General features: G+C 57.3%; 1 protein-coding gene across 1 annotated transcript; it reads right to left on the reverse strand.

Annotated features, from left to right (window-relative positions):
• Positions 1-629: 629 nt before the first annotated feature.
• Positions 630-15,479, reverse strand: NR2E3 (nuclear receptor subfamily 2 group E member 3; the record flags this gene model as incomplete). The annotated part of the gene is made up of 8 exons (XM_084640483.1): positions 630-762; positions 2,233-2,338; positions 5,046-5,286; positions 7,706-7,881; positions 8,821-9,084; positions 9,578-9,681; positions 11,765-11,915; positions 15,422-15,479. 8 exons carry the CDS (start codon positions 15,477-15,479, stop codon positions 630-632), a joined length of 1,233 nt encoding a protein of 410 aa, XP_084496609.1.
• Positions 15,480-17,003: the final 1,524 nt, after the last annotated feature.

Here is a 17,003-nt window from a genome sequence, read left to right on the forward strand (position 1 = left end):
ATGCCAGGACATGTGTGAAGATTTCCAGGACCAGACCTTCCCTCCATGTGATACAGGTTCTGAGCCTGGACCTCTTTCAGACTAATTTTTGTCATGAATTTTGCTGACATTCATCCCTCACTTTGCATCAGGAGCTGCATTTGCCCACCCCCATTGGGGTGGTGTTTGTTAGTACAGTGTCCTGGCTTTCCACCATGAGTTTGTGTTCTTCACATAGGTAACATTAGTTTCATCTTGGTAGGTAGGTACCAGGTGATTCTTGTGGTTCTACTAATGGAGCCTGTAAACTTCTGTTCAATTCTGAGTCCAAGCATCTGCTGTGTGAGCTTCCCAGGGGTGACTGAAACCCCCAATGGGTTACAATGGCCTGAAGGTTGATAGGAAACGATTTCCAGTTGGCTGCAGCTGTTTGTGAACAGAGATTAATCCTGGGCCATGCTGTGTCAGGATTGGTAGATATGCAGTTGATCTGGACAACTCACTCAGGACTGAGCGGGATCTCCACATTCCTTTCACCTGCTTTTTGGCTCAGTGCATTGGAAACCAGGTGCTTGGAACTACAGTGTTCATGCCGCTCCAGGAAGACCTCAACCCCCACATCAAGGGATCCTGGTCGCAAGGGGGACAGGTCAGTTTTTGAACATGTCGCAGAGCAGCTTCTCCATGGGAGTGTTCCCGATAGTTCTGCGGAAGAAGAGGAGCTCTATCCGGTCTGAGGAAATAAACCTCAAAGAGGGAAGGAGCAGGAGCAGTTTCCCAAACCTGGAGGAAAGCAGAGAAGTGTCAGTGTGGGTTTGGTTAGCTATTAAGTCGAGGGAGAGTCTCGGGAAGGATTTTGATTTTACCCTGCTGTGTCAGAGGTCAAAGGGCTAACAATATCACAATGAGTTGGTAATTCCCTGACGAGAGGTGCTGCCCAAACAAAGCTTGGAGAGAGAAAAAATGTTCTGATATGGGTTATTTCCCCTTGATTTATTCCCATCAAATTTCCCTTTTGGGTTACGTGCTTGGGCTATCAAAGCGTGTGTGGCCAAGTGTCCATGAAAACACAGAGCAATTTGCCAGCCTACCTACCCCTGGGCTGTTGAGTGTAATGCTAAGGTTCAGGCTAGAAAGTAGGGACCTACCACTACAATGTTTTGTGCTCTTCACAAGTACAACATGGTCCATCAGGATGAACTGACTGTAGGCTCCTGCCAGATCTTCCCAACCATGCCTGGAGGAGCCACTGTGTAGCCACTGTTCTAAACCAGTGACACATTGGCCTGTGCTCAATCCAGAAGCTCAGTGATGCTGTCATCTGTTTCATGCCGTGGCTGCCTGCCCTTGATGGTTTCACTCCACAGGAGGAACGAGATTCAGTAGGTACAAGCCTGGGTGAGGGGAACAGCTCAAGAGAGGAGCTGTTTGTGCGTCATGGTGCTAAAGATGTGGAAAAGAGCAAGTCCTGCCTTGATAAGCTCACAATCAATCTAAGACCGATTCCATGGTCAGGGAGGGCCAGAAGGGATTGATGGAAGAGGCCTCCCGGCCCAGGGAAGTCAGCACACGTTTAGGTTTAATCTTCTAAGTATTTGGGGGTTTTGTTGTAAATAACCATGGGATGTGGGTGCAGGAAGCCCCAGATGGAGATGTAGGGCTACCAGGAAGAAGGAACATCCTCCTTTGAGGGAGGATGTGGAAAGAGAAGGGGGGGGGTACTTCGTGCACAGGAAGGAGGATGGTGGGTGGCATTGCATGGCAGAGAAGACCTTGAAGAGAGTAGTGGACAGGGGAGCAGGCAGACTGTAGGGGATGAGCTGTAGGCAAGTGCAGAGCCCAGGATGCCTTGATGGGGAGGGCAGGAATCCCACAAAGCTGAGTCACCTGGCACCCAATCCCTAAAGGAGGTGACACCCCGCATCACCAGCAGAGGGCACAAGCCCAACATGGATGAATCCACCTGTGCTTTAGCGTTCTGCCTACACAGGAAAGGCTGCTAAAGGAAGGAAGGACAGTCCAGTCCTTCCTCAGCTCTCAGAGCAGCACAAGGCAAACCGAGGGCTTCAGCCTCACGGAGACTAACTTGCGCAGTAGGAAGAAGAGTGATTTCTAATGGACTTGCCCAGGGGGAGGGCAGTTGCTAGACAGCTCAGAAGGGAGGAGAGGCAGGAAGGCAAGGAGCTGGACAGGAAGCCAGCAGTGAAGAGTGCTGTGTAGTCAATGGCAAGTCTGTAGCATGAGCCCTGTTACCTGACAGGCTGGCTGGGGTAGTGTGTCCGGTTGTGTTGGTCCAGCATCACCTGCGACTGATCTTGCAAGTTCTCCACCTGCTCTGGATCCTTCAGGCCTCGTGTCTCTGTAACAAGATCAGGGCTGTTGTGTGGCACCCGCATTTAGAGAGGCTTCTCGCACACAGCAGGAGCACACACAACTCCGATACCGTGGGTAGGCCGGCGGGTCCCATTGGCAAGGAGCAAAGCCCAGGCCCAGAGCGCTGCTCAGGAGCCCCTCTGCACAGATGAACTTGGTGAGGGCGTGCCCGTCAGATGGGATCACAGGCTGAACCAGCTCAGCTGAGCTGTAATTGTGCCTGGCTTGGCTCTGAGTGCGATGCTGGTATTCCAGTGACACTCCCCATGGGGAGCCCGGGCTGGGGAGCAGTGTCTCTGCTGCTGTTTGAGATGGTTCGCAGGTCATGAGACCTGACACCCGCTTGCTCTGGGACAGGTCTTTTAGCACCTCCGGTCTCCTCCCCCCCCCCTTCCCACCCCCTAAACACAGTGGGAGGGGAGGGGTAGCTAAGCTGCGGCACTGAAAGTCACGCTAGGTGTGGGCTGTATAGTTGGGTATTGGGTTTGTTTTTAATCCGTTCACAGGGCTGTTTCCTTTAGGGGAAGGACGTTTGCTGACGACATTAACCCTGGAAACATCGTTAATACGGTGAGAGAGATCCCATCATCTTCAGAAACCATGTGCAGAAGCTGGACATGGCCTGGGCAACGCGGATGCACCCTTCTGTATTAACTCCCAGTAGCTGGGGATGGACACTCGGAAGGAGATAAGGTTGCCAGGCGTTTTCGAGCGGAACACCTAGTCGAAAAGAGGCTCTGGCAGCTCCGGGCAGCACTGTTGACCAGGCCATTAAAAGTCCGGTTGGCAGCACAGTGGGGTAAGGCAGGCTCCCTGTGGCTCTTGGAAGCAGCAGCATGACCTTGCTTGGGCTCCTAGTCCTAAGGGCAGCCAGGGGACTCCGTGTGCTTCCCCCGCCCCAAGCACTGGCTACACAGCTCCCGTTGGCCAGGAACCGCCTGGCCGTGTCTCTGCATAGGAGCTGGAGATGGGACATGCCGCTGCTTTCAGGAGCTGCTTGAGGTAAGCATTGCCCTGCCCCAGCCCTGATCCCTCTCCTGCCCTCCGAACCCCTCGGTCCCAGCCTGAAGCACCCCTGTGCACCCTAAACTCCTCATCCCTGGCCCCACCCCAGAGTCTGCACCCCCAGCTAGAGCCCTCACACACACCCCCACCCCAGCCCAGAGCACCCTCCTGCACTCCGAACCCCTCAGGCCCAGCCCGGAGCACCCTCCTGCACTCCGAACCCCTCAGGCCCAGCCAGGAGCACCCTCTTACACCCCAAATACCTCATCCTGGCCCCACACTGGAGCCCTCACAGCCCCCTCCCGCAACCTGAACCCCTCATTTCTGGCCCCACCCCAGAGCCCATACCCCCTCCCACATCCCAACCCCCTGCCTCAGCCTGGAGCCCCCTCCCATACTTCAAACCCCTTGGCTCCATCCCGGAGCCCCCTCCTGCACCCCAAACCCCTCATTCCTGGCCCCAACCTAGAGCCCTCACCCCCTCCCACTGCCTCAGCACAGAGCCCCCAGCCACACCCCCAGCCGGAGCCTGCACCCCAATCCCATGAGCGAGTGAGTGAGGGTGGGGAGAGGGATGGGGGATGGAGTGAGCAGGGGGGTGAGGTAAGGGTGTTCAGTTTTCTGCAAGTAGAAACTTGGCACCCCTACGTAATTGGGTTCCTGGGCAGAGCTGCAGCGTGTGCTGGCAATGCCAAAGGAGGTAGGGCTCAGAGGATTATTATAAATGAGACACAAAACTGATCCATTTCCTGGCACTGCAGGAGGAAAGGGAATGGCTTAGACCATCCTCCCTTCTGTTTCCAAACTAAGTATTGGAAAGCCACTGGCGCAGCTGTTGTGAGAGAGCAGCACACACTCCCTGAGAGCCGGCTCCCAGGGCATAGCCTGGTCTACTGGGCAACGGTGAAAGTTGTTCCCCGGATCGCCTCCAGTTAGAGGAAGCAGGAAGCATGTGGGAGGGTCCTGGCCTGGCAGCCAGTTTAGCCTCCTGTGAGGGATGGAGAGGAAGGTAGCCGGGCTCCGTCCATGACCACAGTGAGATCGTCCAGAATACTGCCTCCACCGAGCCAAATGGGGGTCGCAGGCCTCACCAGGTGGCCAGGGAGCCATTGTGAATAATGACAGCCACAGAGGGAGGGGCACAGAGTTCCCAGGAGCTCACCGAGCAAGGGTGCGAAGATCCTGCGTCCAACCCCCTCAGCCACTGCTGCCCAGTCCCCTCCCGGTTCACTCTCCCCCCTCCACTGGCTAGATCTAGGAGTCTCACTGCTGGTGGTTTGGGGGGACTCGCAGTGCCAGCGTCTCTCTCTGTCTGAATCTTTGTCTGAGCTCCACAATGGGATTCAGACAGCCCAGGAGGGACCCAGAGATGTTCTGCTAACCCTGGACAGATATAAGCAGTGTCTCCAGGGCTGGGAGTTGCTTCTCCAAGGTCCCGATGGCTCAGATGGCCTCCTTGCCCTGGGCTGGGCAGGAAGGAGCTGGGATACTGCGGGGAGGGAGGATAGAGCTGTGGAGGTGAGGGGAGGATAGAGCTGTGGAGGTGAGGGGAGGATAGAGCTGGGATACGAGGGGGGAGGCAGGGGCTGCAGGTCAGGACTGAGGGGCATTTGCAGAGATGTGCAAGCGAGGCCTGCCGGCCTTATGGCTGTCCGTAGCCACTGTCCTGCAGCACCAGCTGGGCTCACCTGGTTTGAAGAGCACAATAGCCTTCATGCATGCGAACTCCGTGGGGTCTATGGTCAGGGCCTTGAAGCGGCTGATGGTTTCCTGCAGGATGCGGATGTCCACGCTGGCAGACACCAGTTTCCCGTGGATGTTGGGGGAGAGCTCAGGCACAGAGAGCAGCGGGCAGCTTTCCAAGGGCATGGACCATTGGATGGCGCAGAGCAGGAACAGCTCGCTCCAGGCTTCCTCCAGCAAAATCACCTGGCAAGGTTTAAGAGGAAGGAACATGTGAGCTATGGGATGGGGCTGTGTGTAGGCGGGTGTGCAGGTGTAGGTGTACATGTACGTACAGCACCTAGCACGCTGGGGCCTTGAGGCCTGATTGGGGCCTGTTGCTGCTACTATCATACAGACATTAGATCCCCTTTTATGTCATCCCCCACGGGTTCTGGAAACGAGTTGCACAGCAGCAGCCACCACCTATGTGCCTGCCTTTCGGTCTGAGTGCAACTGGCCCAGTTGCCCATCACCACCTCACACATGGTCTCGTCATAGCACCGCTCCACCAGGGCCTGCTGTCCCCTAAACCCCACGTTCCCAGCCACCGACTTAGTAACCTGGTCATAAAGTGAAAGCCACCAGCATGCTCCAAGCGCGTCTGATCTCTTTGGCCATTCCTGGCAGCTATGGCTCAGGAGGGAACATCAGGAGAGCTGGGTTCTGCTGTGATAACTGGGCCTCCAACTTTGCCCCAACTGTGAGCTCAGCTGGGAACAGGGTGTGTGGGTGCCGGGGGTGGGGGGGGCTTTTAAAAATACTCTCCAGCTGAAGGGAAAGGCAACAAGGGTGGCTGTTCACATGAAAGCTTCACTTAGCACTTTACATTTCAGAGGCTTTCACTAGTTTCCCTTCTTTGCTGTATCTTTAATAAAAGGTTACAAAGGGTGTTTGCCATAGTGCTAAGCAGGCTGAGGTTTCTCCAAACCAAACCTTGTGTATGTAAGCAGAGTCAGGATGAGCTCCACCCTGACATCTGGTGGTGAGGTGTGGCAAGTTGTGGAAAAGAACTTCAGGGGCCGATCTCATTTGCATAGGCACATCCACCACGCCTAGAATGAGACCATAGCTGCCCAAATGGTCACTTTGGCTGTTGTGGGATCCCCAGTGTCTCTGTTATTGGGGCGGGAAGAATAAATTGTTATTACCCTGATTATGGGAACTGTGCTTGGAACTGTACTGGGCCTTTTGTTATGATGGAGGGATTCACCATCAACTAAGTAGCACTCGCTAGGCAAGGGTCATGGGTTCCAAAACTGTGTGAATGGAGAGAGGCTGGGGACAAGTATTAATACTTGGTGGCATGGGCCCCTTGGTGAGGGCCTTACATGCTAATTGCACTTCCTCCTCTCTCCACTGTGGAATATCAGAGCTAATTTTGATTTCATTAGAAGTCTAGTTATAGGCTGCTGAGCTCACTTTGGGCTGACAGTGCACTAGCACTGGGGCTCCCCTATTATAAGCTGAATTCACTTAAGAGCTGAAATCACTGAGTGTTGTGTTAAGTAGTGGGGGAGCCTGAAGATATATTGTGGAGCAGTTCGATGCGGCGCAGTGTGTGGATGGCAGGAGCTGCTTGTGGGCCGTGGAGCTGAGTGAAGGAGTTCATGGGGCGGCTGGCGGAGCGAAGCGCAGCTGAGCGAAGGAGTTCGTGGGGCGGCTGGCAGAGCGGAGCGCAGCTGAGCGAAGGAGTTCGTGGGGCGGCTGGCAGAGCGGAGCGCAGCTGAGCGAAGGAGTTTGTGGGGCGGCTGGCGGAGTGGAGCGCCACTATGGAGCTATGGGGCGGTCAGCTTCAGATCACGTAAGGTGCCTCTTACCCCTGTCCCATTTCCACCCAGGTTGGGAGGTAAAGCTCCGCAGATAAACTTTTGAACTCTGGGGCTGCCCTGACCAGGGACAGAGACTTTTGGGGCATTGGACTTTTGGTGATTTGGGGTTGCTGGACTCAAGAACCAAAGGGAAAAGGGCATGCCCCAATTTGCCTGGGGTGGGTTTTTTTTTGCTCATGGGTTGTGTTATGAATCCTGTTGGTGGTGTTTCCCCAACATAATGCCACATTGTTTCTCTCTGTTATTAAAAGACTTTTGCTACACTCAGACTATGTGCTTGCGAGAGGAGAAGGATTGCCTCTTGGAGGCGCCCAGCGGGGGTGGTATATATTTGTCCCAGGTCACTGGGTGGGGGCTCGAGCCGGTTTGCATTGTGTTATTGGAATGGAACCCCTAGATATTGAACCCGGCCCTTGTTGCTGCCAACTCTGACGGGCAGAAGGGTTACATGTAATTTGCATGGGGACTAGGTTCTGTTAACGCTTTCCATCTGAATTAATACAATAATTCTAGTCCCAGTCCTGCCACCAACTCCCCATGTGAGCTGAGACAAATCACTTCCCCCTCGGGGCCTGCTATCTGGGATGATGATTAGCCCTGCAGCCCCAAAGGATGGGAGGTGAGTTCATCCCTGTTTGCAAAGCGCTCGGGAAGGGGCGTGCCCAGAGCTGTGTTGTCTGCTGCCTAGTCAGAGCCCTGCTGTCTGGTCCTGGGGTCGCCTCTGCATGTGAATCACACCAGCCCGGAGGCCACTAAACGGCAACCCAGTTAGTTCAGACGGGACCCTGCCTCACCTGATCCCTGAAGGGCAGATTGGAGAAGACGGGCAGGTTTTTTGCCCACTTCACCGCCATGAAGAGGAGGCGGGCAGAGGTTTCGTAGACACTCTCAGGGCTGGCGGATGGGTAGGGGGACATCTGGTACTCCGTCCTCTCAGGCTCGTTACCTGTCACGTCGATGTTCTCGTCGGCTGGAGGGAGGAGAACAGCTGGGTCACTGACAGCAGCAGAGCTCACAGAAACTACCCCAACTACTTCAGGGACCAAGCCAGGGCTGGTCTGAGTCTTGATGCTCATGGGCAGACACATGGGCAGCCCAAATTCGAAGGGGGAGGAACCAACCCATTTTCCCCTCAAAACCCCTCTAACATTAGCCAGGTTTCCCTGATTTCTGTTTGCCCGTTAGCCGGGCTCTGCAGCCCTCCGAATGCAGCATCGGGCCCCAGCTCGAGACTATGAGAGAGCGGGACCATAAGCCGTGTGACACAGTGCCTCTTGTGGTCCGAGCTGCGCAGAGAGCAAAGGGTGAGCACAAGGCAGGAAGGCAGTACTTAATTTGTGCCAGCCAGAGGGAGGGGCAGCTGGTCTTTCATTACAAGTTAAGCACTGCAGGAAGGGAAACAGTTGGGTGCCAGCATGGGGAGGGGCGGCTGGTTGCTTAAGCGCTGCTGATGTGCGAGGCGTGTCGCAGGACCTTTGCAGGCACAGGGAATCGCCACTGAGGACTCATTGCCCAGGGCCTTTAGCGGCTGTGTGGGAGCAGCCTGGGCTCTATAGGAGAGGTTTGCATGGTGGCGACAAGGCCTGTGTGGCCCTTAGCTGGGACAGGCCAATTTCCCTGGCGGCAGCTGCAGTCTGACAGCACTGGGGCCAGAGGGGCCAGATGCCTCCACAGCTGAGGCCAGGCAGCATTGTGAACTCCGGTCCCCCAGGGGCCGCTCTCTGAATCCCAAGGAGCGCAGCCCCAGGCAGGGACATGGAGTTGATGCTGCTGGTGCGTCACTCTGGGAAGGAGCTTCTCTCCCCCCCCCCCCACCTCAGCTGGGTCTGTGCCACTTGCCATTGCCGATGCCCCAGGCTGGCACTGGTATTGCCACAGCCTCTCCTCCCACCCTGCCCCTGCAACCCACCGTCCTCGGGCTCCAGCTTGGCGCAGGTCTCGGCTGTCATCAGGCTGGCCATGAAGCGGTGGTTACTCGGAGGAGTGGGCTCCCGGGGTCCCAGGGTGCCCGGCACGGAGGAGCCGGGGCCCCTGAGGCTCGGCAGGGGGGGACAGGGGGGCGGAGGGGCCTCCCGCGTGGTGGCCAGGTGTGCAGGCTTGAGGTCTGTGTCCAGTGGGATGCTGTCAAGTCTGACCTGGGCAGTACTGCGGGGCTGGCGCTCGTTCTGTACGGCTGGGGACGCAGAGCAGGGGGGTTAGGATGGGGGGGCTGAGCGCTGACACACACAGCAAAGAGCATCAGGCCCTGTCTGCCCCCTGAGCAGCCGCCCCCAGCCTCCCTGCACCACGGTTGTGGAGTGAGATGGGCACTGACCCTCTGCCCCCTCCTTCTAGCTGAGGGTGGCAAAAGCCCTCCGAGCCATTCATCTGGAATCTGGCAGCCCTGGTACTGTCGTCCCCAATAAACAGCTGTGGGGACCTAGTCACAGCAAGGCTAGGGGCCAGCCCTGTCACCTACTGTGTGCTCTGGCCAGCAGCCTCTCCACCTGTCCCGAGCAGCCTCTGGGCTCAGCTGTCCTGAGCTCTCTGCCCAGCCCCACGGTGTAGGCATCCGGTATTCCCCAGAGAGCACCGGCCCCAGGCCTCCGCCCAGAAGCTCTCACAGTCGAAGGGCTGCAGGTGTGGCCTCTCCGGCCCCACACCCTCTGGCACCCCCCCACACTCACCATCCTTGTTCATGCCCGCTTGCAGGCACTTCTTCAGTCTGCAGGCCTGGCATTGGTTCCTGTGGGCTTTATCCACGGGGCACATCCCTGTCCCAGCCTGGCACCTGAAGGGCAGACGAATGCAGGCCCAGTTATGTCCGCCCTCCTTGCGTGGCACCTGTGGGAGGAGGTGTTTCCCCCAGCCCAGGATGCTGCATCTGCCCCATAACTAACTGACTAGCTGGGACAAGGTGCTGACACCCTGGGGTCAAACCCATGACAGGGGATTGAAGCATAACCTACTAGGAGTCCTGCAGTGCCCACCCCGCTCAGCCCCACTGCACCCATCCCCCCAGCACCCATCTCCCCAACACAACAGCCCTACAGTGTCAGCCCACTCCTACTCCCCAGCCCAACAGCCCCATGGTGCCCACTCCCCAGCCCAGCAGTGACCCCCTCCCCCCCCGCCCAATGGCCCCATGGTGCCCACCCTGTGGTGCCTCCTCTGAAAGCCCAGCAACCCTGCACTACCTGCCCCACAGACTGGCTGGATAGGGGGCTCAGCAGGGCTGACTTTTGGGGCGTGGTGGCTCCATCAGTCTCTGCTGGAGTCTGCTGCTGAAGACCTCATCAGTCTGTGATGAAGTGGGACTGTTCTTAATGTTTCCTCTGAATATTGTGGGGGTGCCTCAGTTTCCCCTGTGAAGTTCTTAAGTATCTAGGTGGTGGATAAGGGTGTATGATCATTGCAGAGCCCTAGAGGGCAGGTGTGTGCAGGGGTCTGGACACAGAAAATGGCTGACACCCTGTTTCCTGGCAACAGGCCCTGGCCCTTCCCCCCTGCAAGGTGAGAGCTAAAGGGTTGAAGACAAAGAGATCAGGTGACCTCCTGGCCCGAGAAAGGGACAAAGAGGAGGAAGGGCTGGAGGGAGTTTCAGTTTGGGGCTGGAGTGAAGTGCAGACGTGGTTGTCTGGCTCATTGTCCCTCAAAATGGACCCGGCTGAGGGGTCCTATTCTCTGCACCTACAAGCTCTGGTTTAGCCCATGTTCCTGTCATCTAATAAACCTCTGTTTTACTGGCTGGCTAAGAGTCACGTCTGAGTGCGAAGTTGGGGTGCAAGACCCTGCCTGGGCGGACTCGCTGTGGGAAGCACATGGAGGGGCAGAGGATGCTGAATGCTTCGAGGTCAGAATCAGGAAGGTGGAAGCTGTGTGAGCTTTTTGCCCTGCAGACAGGCTGCTCAGAGAGGAGACGTCACCCGAGTCCTGACTGGCTTCGTAGGGAGCAGTTCCAGAGCATCGCCCCAGTGACACAGGCCTGTCCCAGAGCCATGCTCCAGGGCTCCGTGTAGCACCAGGGCATGACCAAGTGCACTGGGTGCAGTGGGGGCCCAGCCAGGATGCTAACGGGCCCTGTGGCTGACCCACCTGCTGGCTGGGGTTTGTGGTTTCCTGTCTGAGTCCTGGCAGAGGGGTGCCAGCCTGGCATGGGGCCTAGAGCGCATGGTCTGTGCTGTGCTGGCGAGGAGTGGAACGAGTGGCCATCCGTCAGCCCGGCACGGACTGGGCCCTTCTCCCCACGCTGGTCTGAGCCTCGTCTCCTGGGGGAAGGGGAGGAGATGGCTCCAGTACAGTCCAGCTCTGCAGCCATGGCACAGCCCCTCTGAGGGCTCACTGCTGGCTGGGGTGAAGTGGCTGTGGATTGGGCAATGCCCACATGGCAGCATCTATCTGGGGAGCCATGGAGACCGACCTGGGCAGGGCTGGTGGGTGGGGGGAGCTGGCTCTGCCCTGGTTGGCTCCAGGGCCATCAGGCCAGGACTGAACTCAGAGACGTTTGCAAAGTTTGGAGGGGGGTGGGGGGAAATCTCCTGAGATGGGCACCCAGCACCACTGCACTGCTGCTGCAATGTCAGGGGATGCTGGTGTGCACCCCACACGGAGACCAGGGCGCCTTTACCTGTGGCCACATGGGGCTTTGCAGCTGGCCGCCTGCAGCTCCCTGAACCCCCTGTGCCAGGGCTCAGAGGGACCAGCCCGCTCTTACGGGTTCTTAGACACCTGCCCCCAGGTGCCAAGGCTCAGGCAAGGGCAGCCCCACAGCCAGCAGGGGAGGGGCCTGGCAGAGCTGACACGGCCTCCCCTGGCCCTTTGCCCGCTCTGCAGGGCCGCCCCCGTGAGTCCGGGCCGCAGCGCTCTCCTCTCACCTGTAAATGAGCTTCCTCCGCACACTCCGCTTGAAGAAGCCGCTGCAGCCATTGCAGGCATAGATGCCATAGTGCTTCCCGCTGCTGGTGTCGCCGCACACCCGGCATGTGAGCACCGGGCTCAGGGCTTTGCCAGGGGCTGGGCTGAGCCCTGCAGGGCGAGAGCAGGCAATCAGCACCTGGGCACCATGGCCTGGAGATGACCCCAGCCCCTCAGATCTCAGGGCTTGGCTATCTGAGTGGGGGGCCAGCCCAACACACCCACCCCAGCGGGACCCAGGCGTGAGCAAGCAGCACAGGCTGGGGAGATTCAGGATGGATAGGCCTGAGTGCTGGAACGGTGCGACTGGCCAGATGTAGTAGAAAACAGCCCTATGGCCCATAAAGCCAGGGCTCAGGGCTGGTCCCCACAACTCAGAGAGGTGGCACAGAAGGAATGCGGCCTCCAAGAACAATCAAATGCTTGGAGAGAGCCTGGGACTGTTTAGAGAGGGGTAGAAAATAAGGATTGGGATGGGGCCCAGCTCTCCCCCCTCCTTATAACACAGGAACAAGGGGACACTAGCAGCACTGGGCAAAGGCAGTGAATCTAATATGATTAAAAGGAATTCCTTCTTTATACAATATGCAGTTCGCTGGTGGAACTCACTGCCACTAGATATCACGAAGGCTTAGGAGGGCTTAGGAAAGGATTGTGCATTGATGTGGGTAATGTGAGTGTTCCCATTGCATTAGATGGAGTCTGAGGGACTACAGGTTATAAACCAGGAGGGCATGAGCCAACCTCTGTCTGGTGGGGGTTGGGAAGAAACTCTGCTATGGCAGGTTTTTGTGTCACTGCCCAGAATGGAGATGCCTGCACCTTCCTCTGAAGAGCCCGGTGCTGGCTGCTGTCAGCGATGGGGATGGGGACCTGGTGGGATCCCACATGGCACTCCCTGTTGTTACTGATATTTGTTATCTGCATTGCAGTAACACCTGCACCCCAGCTGTGCCCCAGGATCTCATTGTGCTAGGTGCTGCCCAGAGAGAGCAAGAAGCCAGACCCTGCCCTGGAGAGCTGTGTCCCCGCAGAGGCCAGCGCTGAGCAAGGCAGGTCCCTTGGGGAGGACGCAGGGCCTAGGGCCCAGGGGATAGGACGGCCGGTGGAACATTCCTAACCATTTCTTTGGCCGGGAGAGTCCTGTGTTGATCCGGGAACTAAGGGGAGGGAGGTGCATTAGAGCAGGTTTGGCTGGGCTACAACAGCTTTCCACTCTAAATCTTCACAGGCCCAGAGCTCTTGGCCACACTGGACTTCGGGGGCTGAAATTCTCCCCACAGGCCACGCTGCTCTAACCACCAGACCCCACTTCCCTCCCAGACCTGGGGCCTGAGCCCAGGAGTCCTGGCTCCCAGCCCTGTGGGAAGCACCCTGCCTGCGGAGGCGTGGGTTGTCAGTCTCGCGGCAGTGCTGAGTGGCCAGGGCTGTTGCTGGCTGTGTTTGCTGCCATCTCCAAGCCTGCTGGGTGCCATGAGGCCCCTCTGACACGCGGGCCTGTCCGGGCGCCGCAGCACATACCCTCCGCTGGGACACTCAGCGGATCCGGCCCCAACTCTCGCCCACTGCAAGCTGAGACATCACTGCAGAAGGACTCTGTCCTGTGTGCCTGGGATTCCCTCTCAGATCTTCCCCCAGCATCCCCACCCCAGGCCCAGGCCGTGAGAGTTGAATGGGGGCCAGCCTACGGGTGGGAGTGGCACAGCCCCTGTGAAAGCCCCACTCCACACACCCCCAGCGGTGCTGCCCACTGCCTGCCAGCTGAGCAGCCATCTCGAGTGTGGGATGCCCAGTGCTGGGCACTGAGCATCTCCCACGTGCTGATGCTGGGTATGGGGCTGCTAAGCTTTCCCTGGGCACATGGAGAGGCGCAGTCAGGGCCAGGAGAAAATGCTCATTAGCCAGCCCTGTAAGCACCAAGCAGCTCGGCCCCCGCTCAATGGGGAACTGGCTCCTTGTGAACCATCCCCCCACAGTCCTACCTTCCCCCACGTTGGACAAGGCCCCTCCTCCTTCTCAACCTCCCCCTATCCTCCCGGTCAATAACAACACACAGGTTTCCGAGCCCATTACAAATTATTAACCTCGTGGAATGGGTGGGTAAAGTGAGGCATCGCAAAGGGCCCTCCTCCCCTATCACGTCTGTGCCTGCCCCAGGAGTATCACAGACTCATGTCTCTCCTCCTTCTAGCTATGGGAAGAGTCAGCATCCGGGGGAAGGGGATGGAGGGAGGGAGGGCACAGCCAGACCCTAGAAAAGGGAGTTGGAGGGTGGGGGCAGCCAGCATGCTGGCTCTCTGGGGCAGAGGAGAGGGGAGTGAGTGTCAGTGGTGTGATTGGCTTCTGGGGCACAGTGCTCTCGGAATAGCAGGAGGTGGAGGACAAGCCTGGCCAAACTCTGGGGAGAGGAGAGGAAGGGAGGTGGCTGGGGGCAGGCTCTGGGGGCTTGGAGAAGAGCCCGAGGAGTGTGTGAGGGGATTCCCTATCCTGCTGCCAGCTTGCTCTGCCCCCGTGGGGGGTGCTTGCCAAGTCCTCTACCACCTGCTACCGGAACACCCAGAGGGGCTCAGCCCAAAGAGGTAGGAATCAGGAGTCCCGGTTGCTACTCTCAACTCTGTCCCTGATTTGCTGTATGGCCTGGGCCCAGCTCCTTCCCTTGTTCTGTGCCTCCGTTTCCCCACCTAGAAAATAGGGTTATTGGTCCCAATTGGGCTTTGGAAAACACCTTCAGCTCAGGCCTGGATCCCATCTTGCTCAGGAAGCTGGGCTTAGCAAACCAAAATTGCTCCTTAATTTTCAACTTTTAAATACACTCTCAAGGCTGGGGGAGAACGGATCTGCTAACACAGTCACTCTGTGGGCTCCAGGGACCACAGGCTGAGGATTTCATTAGGCCTGTGTCGCTTTCCTGGAGCAGAATTCCCTACATTTCCTGAAAGCTCCAGGATGTACTGGCATTTTGCCTGGCCCTGTGTTTTGCTTGGGTCTGGGTGTTTTCTCAAAGCTCCAGCTCCTGGAGTCAGGGGACTCAGTGCTAATCTCAGCTTGCAATTCTTTTAATAGTACATCTCTAGAAAAAAGCTAGAAACTCATGATCCCTGCAGGCTCAAAATCCAAAATGACAAGTAAAAAGAACCTGACATTTATCATTTTTAAGCCAATCTCAGGATTCTGGGAGGCCTGAGTCAGGATTTTTGAACACTTGGGGTTGGCAGCATGGCTTTGGGAAATCACTAGCTGAGCTGGTCTTCTGCATCCCTGGCTCCAGCCGCAGAAATGCAGTAGCCCCCTCGCACCATTACGCAGCGGTACCCCGGTCGCTCTGTTTGCTGAGAAGATGGCGCCTTGCTCCCAGCACTAATTCACCTCCCACCAGCGCTAACGAGCACTGATCATTAGTGCTCACCCATCAGCCAATGAGTATAGATGCGCTAAAGCAGGTTCTCTGCAACTGTCTGTCTGTCTAGTTTCAATCCCCGTATTGCTGCAGTGTCTGGGCATCTCCACATGTCCCAGGTGCCAATCCACGCCCACCCTCATGACCTTTACTGCATCCCATGGTGGCACTGGCCCCTTACCAGGGGAGCATGGGTACATGACTCAGGATCGCCCCTTACCTGACTGACTGTCCTCCAGGCCAGCGCTCACGGTGGACTCAGCGGGGGACGTGGACATGCTGGGGGGCTGTGGCTGGAGCGCAGGTGGCCAACAGGCAAGCTTGCGGGTGTGGTGGGGGCCTGGAGCCCTCTCTCTCTCTGCTTTATCCTTCAGCTTCTCCTCTGCTGGGATGGACCCTCACACATGGGCTAATGGATCTGGTTGCTCCCTGCTCCCCAGCAGTTAGCACAAGGTGTCTGCAACAAGGGGAGGTCCTGGTTTCCTGTCACCCGAATCGGTGCTGCTGCATGGGCAGAGAGCAGATGTGAAGCTCAGCCTGATAGTCTATGAGCTGCTCCCCATGGTCGGCTGTGGGGCTGGGGAGCCAGGTGCCGCTCGCAGCCCCTCTGGCTCTGCGGGCTGGTTCTGTGTGTGTGTGTGTGTATATGTGCCTCACGCTCTCTTCAAGGCTCCTAAAGCAGAGCTGGGAAGATTAGTTCTTAACGCTGTGTAAGCAGATGCCTGTTTGTCATCCTCTTAATCTTTAGTGTCTCTGCAAAGGTGGATCAATCAACCACGCCATGAAGAATTAAAAAGGAGCTGGGACCCATCAGCGAGCCCTGGATGGAACCAGCTCACTGTAACCCTAGACCCAGTGACATCAAACCCGCTGGGCCTATGGGGCCTTAACAAACCGAACCCCCCAGTCGCTCTCTCAATGCTCCTTTCTGTTCCCCTTGGACAATGATTACAGCTCATTTCTTCAGCCTTCGCTCTGCATGGTAGAGATGAACCTTGGCTCCCGTTCCCCATCGGACATTCGATCTATCTAGCTCCCTGCCCCCTGGCTGCTAGCAGGCCCAGGGCGTCAGTTGAGGGTTTGTGGAAAGGGGGCGGGGATCAGCCTTTATCCAAGGCACCAGCTAATCATAATTCAATATTTCACGAGGCAGGTTTTCTTGGGCACCAGATTCCCTGTGCTGGCTGGGAGAGTGGCCCGTGCATTACTGAGGAGGGGGAAAGGGAGGAGCCCGGGGAGGATAAGTACAGGGTTTTTAGGAGAAGGGGCCTCTGTTAACACAGTGATCTCCTGGCAGGGGTTAGGAACATCAGGGCCTGCCAGGAGAGTTCAGGGCAAGCTCCGAGCAAGGGAGCCTGGGCCGCTCCCCGCCTCCGCTCAATTGCAGTGGGTTGTGCTGGAATGTGGCAGGGTCTGTGTGCTTCCCAGGGTAAGGTTGTGGGGAAGCTATTGAGGGATGGGCCCAACCATGCTGCCAGCTTCTCAACCCTAGGCCAAATTTAAGCCCTGAGCTGATCACCCCCTGATGTGGGGGAGCTGAAATCCAGACCTGATGGCTCCCAGCTTGGGATTCAGGCTCAGCCCTTATAGGGAGGGGGATGGGCATCCGAAGCCAGAGTAGGCCATTTGGTTCAGGCCTTTATCTCAAATGAAGGCTCCAGGCCCCACTGCTAGAGGCTTGTCTACATGGGGAAATTGTCCAGAGCAGCTACTGCGGACCAGCACCCAGGGCGGCTGCACTGTTCTGGGACTAGGGATTGTCCACATCCTGAGCTATTCCAGAGTTGCTGCTGGCCTTTCAG

The sequence above is a fragment of the Lepidochelys olivacea genome, assembly GCF_965140295.1.
Source record: "Lepidochelys olivacea isolate rLepOli2 genome assembly, chromosome: 10".
NCBI classification, from domain to species: Eukaryota; Metazoa; Chordata; order Testudines; family Cheloniidae; genus Lepidochelys; species Lepidochelys olivacea.